The sequence below is a fragment of the Gopherus evgoodei genome, unplaced genomic scaffold (genome assembly GCF_007399415.2).
Source record: "Gopherus evgoodei ecotype Sinaloan lineage unplaced genomic scaffold, rGopEvg1_v1.p scaffold_195_arrow_ctg1, whole genome shotgun sequence".
NCBI lineage: Eukaryota > Metazoa > Chordata > Testudines > Testudinidae > Gopherus > Gopherus evgoodei.
Window position 1 is genome coordinate 4,848 of NW_022059858.1, and position 12,828 is coordinate 17,675.

The following is a 12,828-nucleotide window of genomic DNA, read 5'->3' on the forward strand; positions in this document are numbered from 1 at the left end:
CCCTTGTTTTAAGATCCAAGGGGTTTGGATCAGTGTTCACCAGGAAATTGGTGGAGAAGTCTCTCAAGGTTACCCAGGGAAGTTTACAGTACTTGAGAAGGAGATATTTTGAGGAGGAAGACAAAGTTTCCCAACTGACTCATAAACAGCTGTTTTAAACGATTTGGTTGGTGTCAGCATACTGATCTAAGCTGGTAATTAAGCTTAGTGGTTCTCATGCAGGTCCCCACATCTGTACCCTAAAGTTCAGAGTGGGAGTGAAACCTATGACAGTTACCCTGTTCAATAGGTGACCGCAAAGAGTCATCTAGCCCCACTACTGCTGTGGGGAGAGGGTCCCATAGCTGTGGCCAATTACCCCCTGCCTCTGGTGGAGTTTTAGTGCCGGGGTGAGTGCTGGAGTCCACAGATGCCTGTGTGTCGACACAGGGAGGGCTTATGCCGTGCCATGCTTCTCCATGGATGAACTGGAGTGAGGCAGGCTCCTGGACTGTCTGCCTGGCACCATCCAGAAGAACTATGGGCTAGCTTCGTAAACTAGGCATGGGGACACTGTGTGTCACCAGACTTAACTTTTAGGTACCTAGATAACCACTGGGAGTCTGGGATGCACAAAGGCTGAGTTCAGATCTCAGGCTCCCTGTACAATGAGTGGGAAGTGACAAATGTCTCAGAATGAGATTTGCAAAAGCCAGAACTCTGATTGGGGAATCAGCTAAGGTAACCAATGGACACGACAAGGAGAGGAATGTGTGCTAAGCCCTGCCCCTCTCAGATAGTTCAACAACTAAGCTTTTTTTTGCAAGTGGGGGAAAGAGGCATCCCCCATAACTTTTAGCCTAATGTTTATGAGGCACACCTGGGATATGGGAGACCTCAGGTTCACATCTCTCATGCTGAGTGGCAGAAGGGATTTGAACAGGGCTTTGCCACCTCTCAAACCACTGCCCTGTGGGATATTCTGACTGGGGGCTCACTCAATCCCTCCTGCTGGAGTCATTCCAGCCTGGATAAATAATGAAAGTTATTGGAGCACGGGAACTGGATTCTGGGTCTCCCAGCTGAGTGCTGTAACCACTAGACTACAGAGGCATTCTCGTGCTTGGGCTCCCTCTGTCTGGCCTACCCAGAGCAGAGTGGGAATACTCTCTCTATATACATCTCTAGGGAAATAGCACCTGCTCAGCTGTAGGTCCCTTTTTTCCCCAAGGCCTCTTCTCCTATAGCAGGGATGGGATAGCCCCTCTTCGAATGAGTCTGAGGATACCCTCCCCACTCCTGGAAATTCTGTGCTCAGATCAGGGCCCCAGAATGCCAGAAGCTTCCCAAATAAAAATAGACCCATGTGCAATGGACAAACCTCACTGCCTTCTCTGAGCTATTAGTGAGATGCTCAGATACTATGGTGATGGGAGTCATATAAGTAGCTATAGATTCGTAGGCCAGAAGGGACCATTGTGATCAGCTAGTCTGACCTCCTGTATAACATAGGCCAGAGAATTGCCCAAAATAATTTCTAGAGATCTTTTTGGGGAAAAAAAAATCCCATCTTGATTTAAAAATTGTCAGTGATGAAGAATGTACCGCAACCCTTGGTAAGTTGTTCCAATGGTTAAATACTCTCAATGTTAAAAATGCACACCTTATTTCTGGATGGCATACATAGGATAGATGAGATAGATACTAAAGAATAATATGGAATCAGTTTTATTTTATGTAACACCCTTTTAGACAAAATATACCCCACACATTTTGCAGAGAAAAAAAATACATAGGATTAAATAGTACACAAAAGCAGAAAGAAATGAACATAATTAGTATAAGTTAATGAGAAATAAACACAGGGAAATGAGAAATACTATAACTGAACTTTTTGGTCACTTTGGCCTTGTTTATTACAGACTCCTGGCTGAGATTAGTGTGTCAGCAGAGCACCATACTGGCATAGCTACACCATCAGGTACACTCTTCTGTCAGCATAGTTCCTCTACATGATGGATTTTGGTGGCATAGCATGTCAGTGAGGGACTGTGACTTTTTTCACACTCCTAGCCCACATAGCTGTTTGGCAAACTTTGCCATGTAGACCAGACCTTCCACACTATTTCTCATCTAAAGATATGAAATAATTTTACAGACAGAAAAAGGTTGGGCAGTTTTGTTTTGTTTTTTGAAGGAGGCTAACTCCCAACTCCTTTGGCTCTCATGAAAATCCAAGCCTCAGCATTTGAGGGAGTTAGGCAATAAGGAATATTCAATTCATCCACTACTAATATGCACCCATATCAGGGATGGAGCATCAAATGAAACATGGCAGAGATGTTTACAGGCCTGTGGACTCTTACTCCCATGAGTGAAGGGATTCTCGTGCATTGGCAGGAGGGGAGAGGATGTAAGTCAATCCAACAATTACTTATGGCCATGATTTTCAAAGGGGCATAAAGGAGTTCATTGAAAAATCAAGGGGAGTTGGGTGCCTAACTTCCTTAGGCTCCCTCGGAAATCTGAGCCCACATGCTTAAGTAGTTGAAGGACTGGCCCAAAATTTCATTTTTTTAGTCGAATGTATATCATAGAATCATAGAAATGTCAGGCTGTAAGGGACCTTGAGAGGTCATCATGTCCAGCTCCCTGTGCTGAGGCAGGACCAAGTGAACCTAGACCAGACTTGACAGGTGTCTGTCCAACTTGTTCCTAAAAACCTCCTGTCATAAACAGATAAGAAAAGTGAATAGCACAGAAGTACTTTATATCTCTTTGACTGTAAAGGGTTAACAAGTTCAGTAAGCCTGGCTGTCACCTGACCAGAGGACCAATCAGAGGACAGGATACTTTCAAATCTTGAGGGAGGGAAGTTTTTGTGCTGTGCTGTTAGTTTTGGTTGTTGTTCACTCTGGGGGCTCAGAGGGATCAGATGTGCAACCAGGTTTCTCTCCAATCTCTCCAATACAGGCTCTTATAAGCTCAGACTAGTAAGTACTAGGTAGATAAAATGAGTTAGGTTTATGTTTGTTTTCTTTATTTGCAGATGTGTATTTGGTTGGAAGAAGTTTGAATGTGTATTTGGCTGAAAGGAGTTCAAATTGGTATTTTGCTGAAAAGATTCTAATTTGTACTTGTATACTTAGACTGGGAGGGTATTCCCAGTATCTATAGCTGAAAGACCCTGTACCTATTCCATTTTAAATTTACAAAGCTAATTTTTACTGTTTTTCTCTCTTTAATTAAAAGTTTTTTGTTTAAGAACCTGATTGTTTTTTTATTCTGGTGAGACACCAGGGGACTGGGTCTGGATTCATCAGGGAATTGGTGGGGAGAAAGGAGGGAAGGGCGAGAGAAAGGCTAATTTCTCTCTGTGCCAGGATTACTTTCTCTCAGGAAGAGTTTGGGAGGGGGAAAGAGAAGGAGGGAGGAAGGTGAATTGTCCTCTCTGTTTTGTGATTCAAGGAGTCTGAATCACACAGTGATCTTCCAGAGTAACCCAGGGAGGGGAAGCCTGGGAGAGGCAACGGTGAGGGAAAGGGTTTACTTTCCTTGTGTTAAGATCCAGAGGGTCTGGGTCTTGGGGGTCCCCGGGCAAGGTTTTGTGGGGACCAGAGTGTACCAGGCACTGGAATTCCTGGTTGATGGCAGCACTACAGGTTCTAAGCTGGTAATTGAGCTTAGAGGAATTCATGCTGGTACCCCATCTTTTGGACACTAAGGTTCAGAGTGGGGAATTGTACCATGACACCTCCATTGATAGGGATTCCACAACCTCCTTTGGAAGCCTGTTCCAGAGCCAGGAGCAGCTCCAGGCACCAGCACGCCAAGCATGTGCTTGGGGCTGCAAGCCGTGAGGGGTGCTCTGCTGGTCGCCATGAGGGCGGCAGGCAGGGTGCCTTTGGCTGCATACCTGTGGAGGGTCTGCTGATCCCACGGCTTTGGCAGACCTCCCGCAGGTCCATGGGACTGGGAACCTCCTGCAGGCAAGCCATCGAAGGCAGTTTGCCTGCAGTGCTTGGGGCGGCAAAATACCTAGAGCTGCACCTATCCAGAGCTCAACTCCCCTGACAGTTAGAAAGCTTCTCCTAATAGCTAAACTAAATCTCCCTTGCTGCAGATTAAGCCCATTGCTGCTTCTCCTACCTTCAGTGGGCATGAAGAACAATTGATCCCTCTCATCTTTAGATGAGCCATTAATATATTTGAAGCCTGTTATCAGGTCCCCACTCAGTCTTCTTTTCTCAAGACTAAACATGCCCATCTTTTTTCACCTTTCCACATAGGTCAGGTTTGCTAAACCTTTTATCATTTGTGTTACTCTCAGCTGGACTCTCTCCGATTTGTCCACGTCTTTCATAAATATGTGAAACACATTCAAGGCCACACAACAACAAACATTAGTTATAAATTAAGGTTAATTGTAATGTTCTATTGTTGGATCCTTTCTCGAACCTTCCTAGTGATTAACCTCCACATTTAATAATATTTAGCACCCTATAAAAGCTTTCATCCATAGACATGAAAGCTCTTTGCAACAGTCCTGAGGCTTCAACTCTGCTGCTCCAACACCTAGACCCATTCCCCTGCAAGAGTCATCAAATGTAACCTAGGATCCTGACTCCCGGTGTCCCCCTTCTCTAACCACTAAAACCCACTCCCTTCCCAGAAAGCAGAATAGAACCCAGAGTCCTGACTCCCAGAACCCACATGTTCTAACTTACTACATCCCATTCATGGAAGTAGATACCGATGCCAGTATTCTTGATTCTCTTAGAATAACATTTTCCTTACAAGGACCTTTTTCATGGCTCTCTTTACATCCTTGTTCCTCAGAGTATAGATCAATGGGTTTAACATGGGGGTGATGATGTTGTACAACAGAGAGATTAACTTGTCATTATTCAGGGAGTAGCTAGAGAGGGGTCTGACATAGGTGAAGATACTACTTCCATAGTAGAGCAGGACTGCAGTGAGATGTGACACACAGGTGGAGAAGGCCTTGCTCCTCCCCTCAGGGGAATGTATCTTCAGTATCCTTGAAACAATGTACCCATATGAAAGTCCAATGCACAGGGTGGGGCTCCACCCCAAGAAGATGCTGGAGACCAGTATCATGGTGATATTGAATGAGATGTCTCCACAGGAAAGAGCCAGCAGTGGTGGGATATCACAGTAGAAGTAATTGATCCTGTTGGCCTCACAGAAGGGCAGGTGGATAGTGAGGAATGTGTGCAAGGCTGCATTGAGTGCACCATTAAGCCAGGAAACTGACACCAGCAGAACACAAAACTTCCTGTTCATGAACAGGGTGTAGTGCAGGGGTTTGCATATGGCCATGTAGCGGTCGTACGCCATGGTGGCCAGCAAGATGCACTCAGCACCCACAAAAAAGAGAAAGAAGTAGAGTTGTGTTGCACACCTTTCATATGAGATACTGCTCCTGCCTGAGATGAGGTGCACCAGCATCTGGGGGACAGTGGTGGTGGTCAGGCAGACGTCTAGGAGGGAGAGGTTTCCCAGGAAGAAGTACACTGGGGTTTGGAGGCATGGTTCCACCAAGGAGAGGAAGACGATGAACATGTTCCCCACGATAGTGAAGATGTAGATGACGAAGATAACCCAAGACAGTAGGAAATGTAACCCCTGAATATTATGAAATCCAAGAAGGATGAATTCAGTTGGTGTGCGTGATTCTCCATGATCACATCTTCACCTGACTGCAGCAGAGAAAAGAATGGTCTATAAACAAGGGAAAAGGAGTTATGATACAAGAATTTGCATATTTCAGTTTGGTCATTGGCAGAACCAGGAGTCTAGAATTTCTTCCTACTAATCCTCTCTAACCTTTAGATCTCATTTCCCTCTCAGATCCAGGAATGGAGGCTAGACATCCTGATTCCCTGACCCTGATCTGAACCCTAGAACCTGCTTGCCTTTTGGGGCTTGTATTCGATCCCAGGAATGTCACTGCTAGAGCATGCACCATTCCCAGGGCTGAAGAATGCTCGTGGCTCCTAGACCTCACTGTCTAACCACGACAATACACTCCCTCCCAGAGCCTGCAATACAATCCATGAGACCTGTCTCCAAGCCCCATGTGCTAATCTGCTAGACCCCACTCACCTGCCAAAACTTGGAATAGAAACCAGGAGTGCTGGCTCCCAACCTCTGCTTCTCTAACCAATAGACCCTACTCACCTCTCATAGTTGAGAATAGAACCCAGGAGTTCTGATTCTGAGTCTCCCAGATCACTAAACAGCAGAGCTCACTCCCTTTCTGAGCTTGGGAGAGAACTCAAGAATCCTTCCCTCACTGGTAGGTCACACGCCTTTACGAGTACCTGAAGGGGACATAGGAAAGCTCCTGATTCACCATCTTTGCTTTAACTCTTAGATACCAGTCTTTCCCTTAGCCAGGACTAGTGCTTGTGTATTGGAGAAAGTTTGTCCTTCCATGGATCATATCACACACATTCAAGTGATAAATAAAGGATTTTAATCTTCATGGGCTGTAACTCTAGTACTACGGTCAGAGGCATGGTACTGTGAAAACAGTGACAGTGGAGAGAAAGATTATTACCACTAGCTAGTAAAATATAAAAAGCAATCTAATCTTCATTTCTTTAGCTGCTATACATTTCCAGATTTCATTCAAAATAAACATTTTAAAAAAGGATAAAAGGATATAAGTATGAAATGTATGTACCTGTCAAAGACATAGTAGGTTACAATGTCTTTCTACTAAAGAGCCAGATTCTACCCTCCACAACTGTAAATTTCAATTAACTCAGATTAAGAGAGAGAGAGATATGCATGTAGATGAAGAGTAAATAATTTGGTGAGATAGATTGATGAGGAGTGTAACTTATTTTTAATTAATAAAATATACAAAATATGCAATCATTTTATTCTTTCTTTAACTGCTTGATATTTCCACCATGCAAAGTATGGCAGTCCTCTTGGTATTGGGATCCATTTGTTTTCAGTTTAGCTAAATGACCAAAATTGCAGTTTCTCATGATTGCATACATGAAATCTACGTGCCCCTAAATGGCGTGGAAGGTTAATACAAGGCTTTAAAGAAAAGCCATATTCTGCCTCCACAACACTGGAAAGTTTTGAATATTCCAACAGAGAGACAAATGGTCAGATAGATAGAGACAGAAAGAAACACACAAAAAGAGAAATGGGAAAATAATATTATGACAAGCACTTTCTACCCATCTGATTCTGATAGATTCAATACTGGCTGTGAGACAGAGACGATGGTGATGGTGAAGATGATGATTGTGAATGCTTTTATTAAAAGCATTAGTAAAAGATAGTGGTAGAATATAGAATCATCCTATGTTTTATTTTGATCTATTTTATGTTTCCAAATTTTCAGCATACAAAGTGCCAAAGTCCAACTGATATCAGGATACATTATTTTTCTCCTTACCTAAATCAGAAAGATTATAGTCTCTCATGTTTGCAAATTAGCTGTACATTCAGAAACAAAAGCACAACATAAATAAAGTGTTTATATTCAAAATTTCTGTGCCCTTCGGACACTACAGAAGAGTGAAATTGTGTACCCCATAGCACCGGAAAGTTTCATATAACTCACTAAAGCGAGAAATGGTGAAATAGACTAGATAGATGAAAGAGATTCAAAACATCCATGAAAGAATGAACATTCACAATCATTATAATAGCTATAGTAATATGTGAAATGCCTCTCACCTACCAGTTCAAATAAACAAATGATGCTGGCTCTGCATTACTAACAGTGGAGACCTTGGAGGAGATCTTGAATATGTATTCTTTAAAAGGACTCTTGAGAACACATCCCTAGAGCATTTGTGTTCAAATATGAAGCTGCTTTGGGTGGAATTCCAGTGGGGAGGAGGGGGAATGGGAGGGAGATATTGTCAGTTTGTTCTTTGGTGAAATACCTGTAACTGTACTGTGTAGTGGTGATGCAAATTGTATTTGGAAATAGTAGTGTTCATGTTGATGTACGTCTATACCCACTGATATCCAAAGCCAGATTGTGGCTCTTTGGAGTGGAGCTTAGATCACAGCCACTTTTCTGGTGTCTTTTACAATTTCTGCAGAAATAAGCATCTAAATCATATGGATGGAAAATAAACTCTCCATATATGACGCGATAAAGGACCCTATAGGGCTGTGAATGGAAAGAGGTCTTGAGCATCTACAATTCTTAGGGGTCATTTGAAATACCCAGATTAAAATATCTGTTCTAAGATCATTTAAATCAATGGATTTATGCCAGGGATGAATTTTGGTTCCATTACTTCTCAGATAGGGTGGTGACTCTGAAACCTACTGATGACATATTGGACCAGATTTTAAACTTGGTTTCCCTAATGGTAAGGACTGAGACTGGGATTTTCAAAGAGGCCCAGGGGATTTAGGAATCCAGCTAGCTTTGCACTATGTCCAATGGAAAGTGAGTGCCTAACTCCCTGAGGCCCTTTGAAAATCCCAGCTACAAATCTTTATTTGAGCAAAAAATTCTTTTTTGACCATTTGACAGCAGAAACTTTAAATGCTTATTGGATTTCGAGTGGAGTATGGTATTTTAGTTGGAGACTGAGATATGGGTGTGGTGTGAGCAGAGACATCAGACTCCATTTAGAGAATGCTCTGTTGCCATAAGATCCATCTGTTGCCATCAGACTCCAACTAGAGAATGCTCTGTTGCCATAAGATCCACACATTATTAACTTTTTCCTACGGTCTATCCTAGGCTGCTCTGGAAATCAGAGGACCAAGACCTCTATGAATTCAATTCACCTCCACAGCTGATCAAGCTTCAGTAGCATATCACCACTTTTCCCCATTCCAAAACCTCTCTTTCAGGAAGAACCACTTATGCTTTAGGGAGTCAATAGGACTTATTTCCACCCTGTGATGTGTGACTAAATTATGACATGTAGATATAATAGTGTGAGGTTCTTTACAAAAATTTTAACTAGGGGTGAATTAAAGCCTAGAGAATTTAGTTTTACCTTGAACCTGCAAGAAGGGAGTAACATCCCCAAATGGAATTTAGCCGTGATAGCAGGGTTGACAGAAAGAATTGACAAAGTTATAAGCAACTGAAAGCAGGGATGTAATAGGATTGGGGTTCTCACACCTAGTGAGGGCCCTTGGTTGAGTGTGTGCAGGCTTACACTTTCTTTCACTGTAGCCCTCCTTGGGCTCAGGTCCTTAATTAGTCCTGTAATCTATCAATGGTCTTGGCCTTGGTCTTGAGCCATACTCTCAGGGGTTTTCCACACGAGGCAATGTCCTTGCCCTCTCTGGGCCACCAAGGTGTTCCATTCCCCTTCTGGGGTGCCTCAAATTCCAGGCTACTACTCCCCCAATGGCTAATGGAGGTGGCGGGACCCAGACCTGCCCACTACTCTGTGTCCCAGCCCAGGGACCCTGTTGATAGCAGCCGTTCACTGTGTCCCTTTATCTAAGTCATACCGCTGCTTTAATTCCTCGGGCCACTTCCCTACAGCCCTGCAGCTTCTTCACCCTTACCTCAGGACCTTGTCTGAATAGGGTCCCAGCTACCAGCCTGGAGCTCCTTCTCACTCCCTCGGCCAGCCACACACCATCCACACTCCACCAGTTCCAGCAAGGAACGGACTCATTCTGGCCCTGAAGCTCTTCTTTTACAAGCCTGCTGGGCCCTGATTGGCTGTGTCCCACATAACCCTTCTAGACAGCTTGGAGGATCCTCTCCACTGTCTTTTTCAGGAGCAGGGTGTGACAGAGCCATGGGGTCTTGGGCAGGGGGGCAGTTTGTAAAAGGAAGAATTCTTCTGTTGGCCTAGCTACTGTTTCTCAGAGAGGTGGATTCACTACATCAATGGATAAACTCATTCCACTGACAAAGTGTCTATGCAATAGTGACACAGCTGCAACACTGTAGCTGTGTGGCTGTAGTATTGACATGCAAATCTTCATTGGAGCAGGGAGTGAAACCAGGGTCTCGGGAGAATGGCTATAGAGTTATTCCCACTGTCTCTATACCTTCTAGGACTCTACAGAGCTAATTTCTAGAACATTCTCCTGGGATACCCGCATTCCACTCCCTGCTCCAATGAACATTTCAGTACATACACAGAGTAGAACAGCTTCAACAGAGGAGATCGAGAGACACCTCTGAGCACACCTACCAGATTAGACCTCCACAAGTGAGATACTGAGAGAGCACCAAGTTTGTAAATGCCACTGGGGAGTTGGCATGAATCAGTGCTGAGCTGCTCAATGGGGTCAGTAATTTGATGGCTTCCCACAAGCCCACTGGCAAAAATGTAGACACCTCTGGGACTTTACTGGTGGAAACATAGGTACCTGAGGACAACTATCGGGCAGGGGTTTCATGACTGTTAATAGTGTCTAAATGTTGGCCTTAGGAACCTAAGTTAGGCAGTAAGGCATCTAAATCCCCCTTGTGAATCTAGCTTTAAGTCTTTAGAGGGTGTGATTGCAAAAAAAACCTAGCAAATATGACCTGAGTGAAACCCCTGTGGCAATGTCTGAGTATGCAGAGAGCCTGAAACTATAGCTCGGAAATGTGAACTGCTTCATTTATTTCAGTGGGTGCTGTTACAGCCTGGCCCTGCCCTCCCCCTTGTAAGGCATCAGCCTGTTGTACTCAGACCCAAACTATGGTTCCCATGTGATTCTAACCCCTCTTGGTCTAGATAGTGACTGGTAACTGTCTCTAGCTCTGGGTCTCTTTTAGGCATATTTCCAGGTGAGGACTCCCTGCATGACACCCTTCTTGGGCAGTGGGAGTCTGCAGTCCACCTGTCTTAGACCACAAACAACTGACTCATTTCTCCCATCCACCAGTTACTTATACCCATTCCCCCTCACCTGGCAGTGGGAGCCCAGACAAATCCTTCAGGGACAATGCAGCAGGAAAGCAAGAGACACAAACACTTTACAACACAACGCCAGAGATACAGAACTTAGAAGAACAACATCCTCAAGGCACCCTTCTCAGTCTGATCTCACCACCCCTGGTTCTGGCCAGCGTCCTTAGGTGATGCTGAGTCTCACAACCACGTCCTGTTTCTAGGTGCTTTTGCTGAGGGAATTTTCCAGGTCCAAATCCTTTCCCTGTTTGCTTCTGTGTAGCGAGTCAATCAAAGCCAGTGGCCCTGCCAGCAGAAAACCCATTGTTCCAGGATAGAAGAATCAGTACGCATTGATGGCCAGTGATGGATCTCTCCCTGTGAGTGATTTCCAAGGCAGCCTGCACTCTAACAGGGGCAGCAGTGCTCAGAAAGATTGATGCTGTCAGGATGGGCCTCTTTTACACTAGCATCTGGATGTTCTAAACCAACAAGGAGGTTACAATGGAAAACAAAGGTCTCAATGAAGGTGACAATCACAAAATTGCTAAAGCACATAGGCATGCTATGTCACCAGCCCTGTACAAACGTAACTCTGCATTCACAAATTCTTTGTGAGTGAATTTCCCAGGTGTTTTTATTTTTGTTTGTTTTTTTTTAACAGAAAATGCTGTTGGTAGGAGATTAGAAGTCATTTAGGCAGTTGTAGTTGTCAGACATTCATAGAAATGTAGGGCTGAGAGGGACCTTGAGAGGTCATCAAGTCCAGCCCTCTGTGCTAAGACAGGAACAAGTAAACCTGGAGCAGCCCTGCTAGGTGTTGTCCAACTTGTTCTTAAAAACTTCCAATGATGAGGATTCCACAACCTCCCTTGGAAGCCTGGTCCAGAATTTAACTGCCCTTCTTATTAGAAAGATTTTCCTAATCTATAACCCACATCTCCCCTGCTACAGATTAAGCCCATTGCTTCTTGTTTTATCTTCAGTGGACATGGAGAGCAATTTATCACTGTCCTCTTTATATCAACCCTTAACTTACTTGAAGACTGTTGTCAGGTCCCATCTCAGCCTTCTTTTTTTAAGACTAAACAGGCCTAGTTTTTTTAACCTTTCTTCCTGTCAGGTTTTTGAACCCTTTGATCATTTTTGTTGCTCTCCTCCAGACCACGGCTGCTCGGGGGGCAAGTGGGGCAATTTGCCCCAGGCCCTGGGCCCCACAGGGGCCCCCACGAGAATATAGTATTCTATAGTATTGCAACTTTTTTTATGGAAGGGGCTCCTGAAATTGCTTTGCCCCAGGCCCCCTGAAACCTCTGGGTGGCCCTGCTCCAGACTCTCTCCAATTTGTCCACATCTTTCCTAAAACATGGATGTAATAAAATACAGACCAGACTTTAAATGTGACCTGCCCTTCTGGATGCCTCCTGAATAAGCTGCCCCTTTCTGAGACCTTTATCCAGCCCCAGGAGTGAACCCCTTCCATGTGGCCAGCTCATGCCTCTACTTCTCTCTGGGGTGGAATCCAGAAATCCAGCCACACTCCAACGGGGTTGCCAGTTTCCCCCTTCATGGGTGCCAACCCCATTACCTCTCAGGTTCACATGTTCTTGGACTCTGCCAAAGCTCCCCATTGGGACCCTGTGGTCAGGAATAATTTGCAGTGACACAGAAACAGGACTAAAAGCAGCAAAGAATCCTGTGGCACCTTATAGACTAACAGACGTTTTGGAGCATGAGCTTTCGTGGGCGAATACCCACTTCTTCAGATACATCTGAAGAAGTGGGTATTCACCCACGAAAGCTCGTGCTCCAAAACGTCTGTTAGTCTATAAGGTGCCACAGGATTCTTTGCTGCTTTTACAGATCCAGACTAACACGGCTACCCCTCTGATACCAGAAACAGGAGTATTTGTCCTAAATGTGCACAGTGCTTAGAGAAGCAGATTTTTAAAATAACAAAAAGACCTACAGGACC

At 44.4% G+C, this 12,828-nt stretch overlaps 1 protein-coding gene across 1 annotated transcript; it reads right to left on the reverse strand.

Annotated features, from left to right (window-relative positions):
• Positions 1 to 4,755: 4,755 nt before the first annotated feature.
• On the reverse strand, positions 4,756 to 6,361 carry LOC115640076 (olfactory receptor 5V1-like). The gene is made up of 2 exons (XM_030542939.1): positions 6,327 to 6,361; positions 4,756 to 5,692 (listed from the first exon to the last, which is right to left on the reverse strand). The coding sequence occupies exons 1-2, from the start codon at positions 6,359 to 6,361 to the stop codon at positions 4,756 to 4,758; spliced, it is 972 nt and encodes a 323-aa protein (XP_030398799.1).
• Positions 6,362 to 12,828: the final 6,467 nt, after the last annotated feature.

Bases quoted from the DNA above. Each gene is read 5' to 3' on its own strand.
- LOC115640076 (XM_030542939.1), bottom strand. From the start codon at position 6,361: ATGGTGAATCAGGAGCTTTCCTATGTCCCCTTCAG. The intron at 5,693-6,326 runs GTACTCGTAAAG...AGTCAGGTGAAG, and splicing joins CTTTCCTATGTCCCCTTCAG to ATGTGATCATGGAGAATCAC.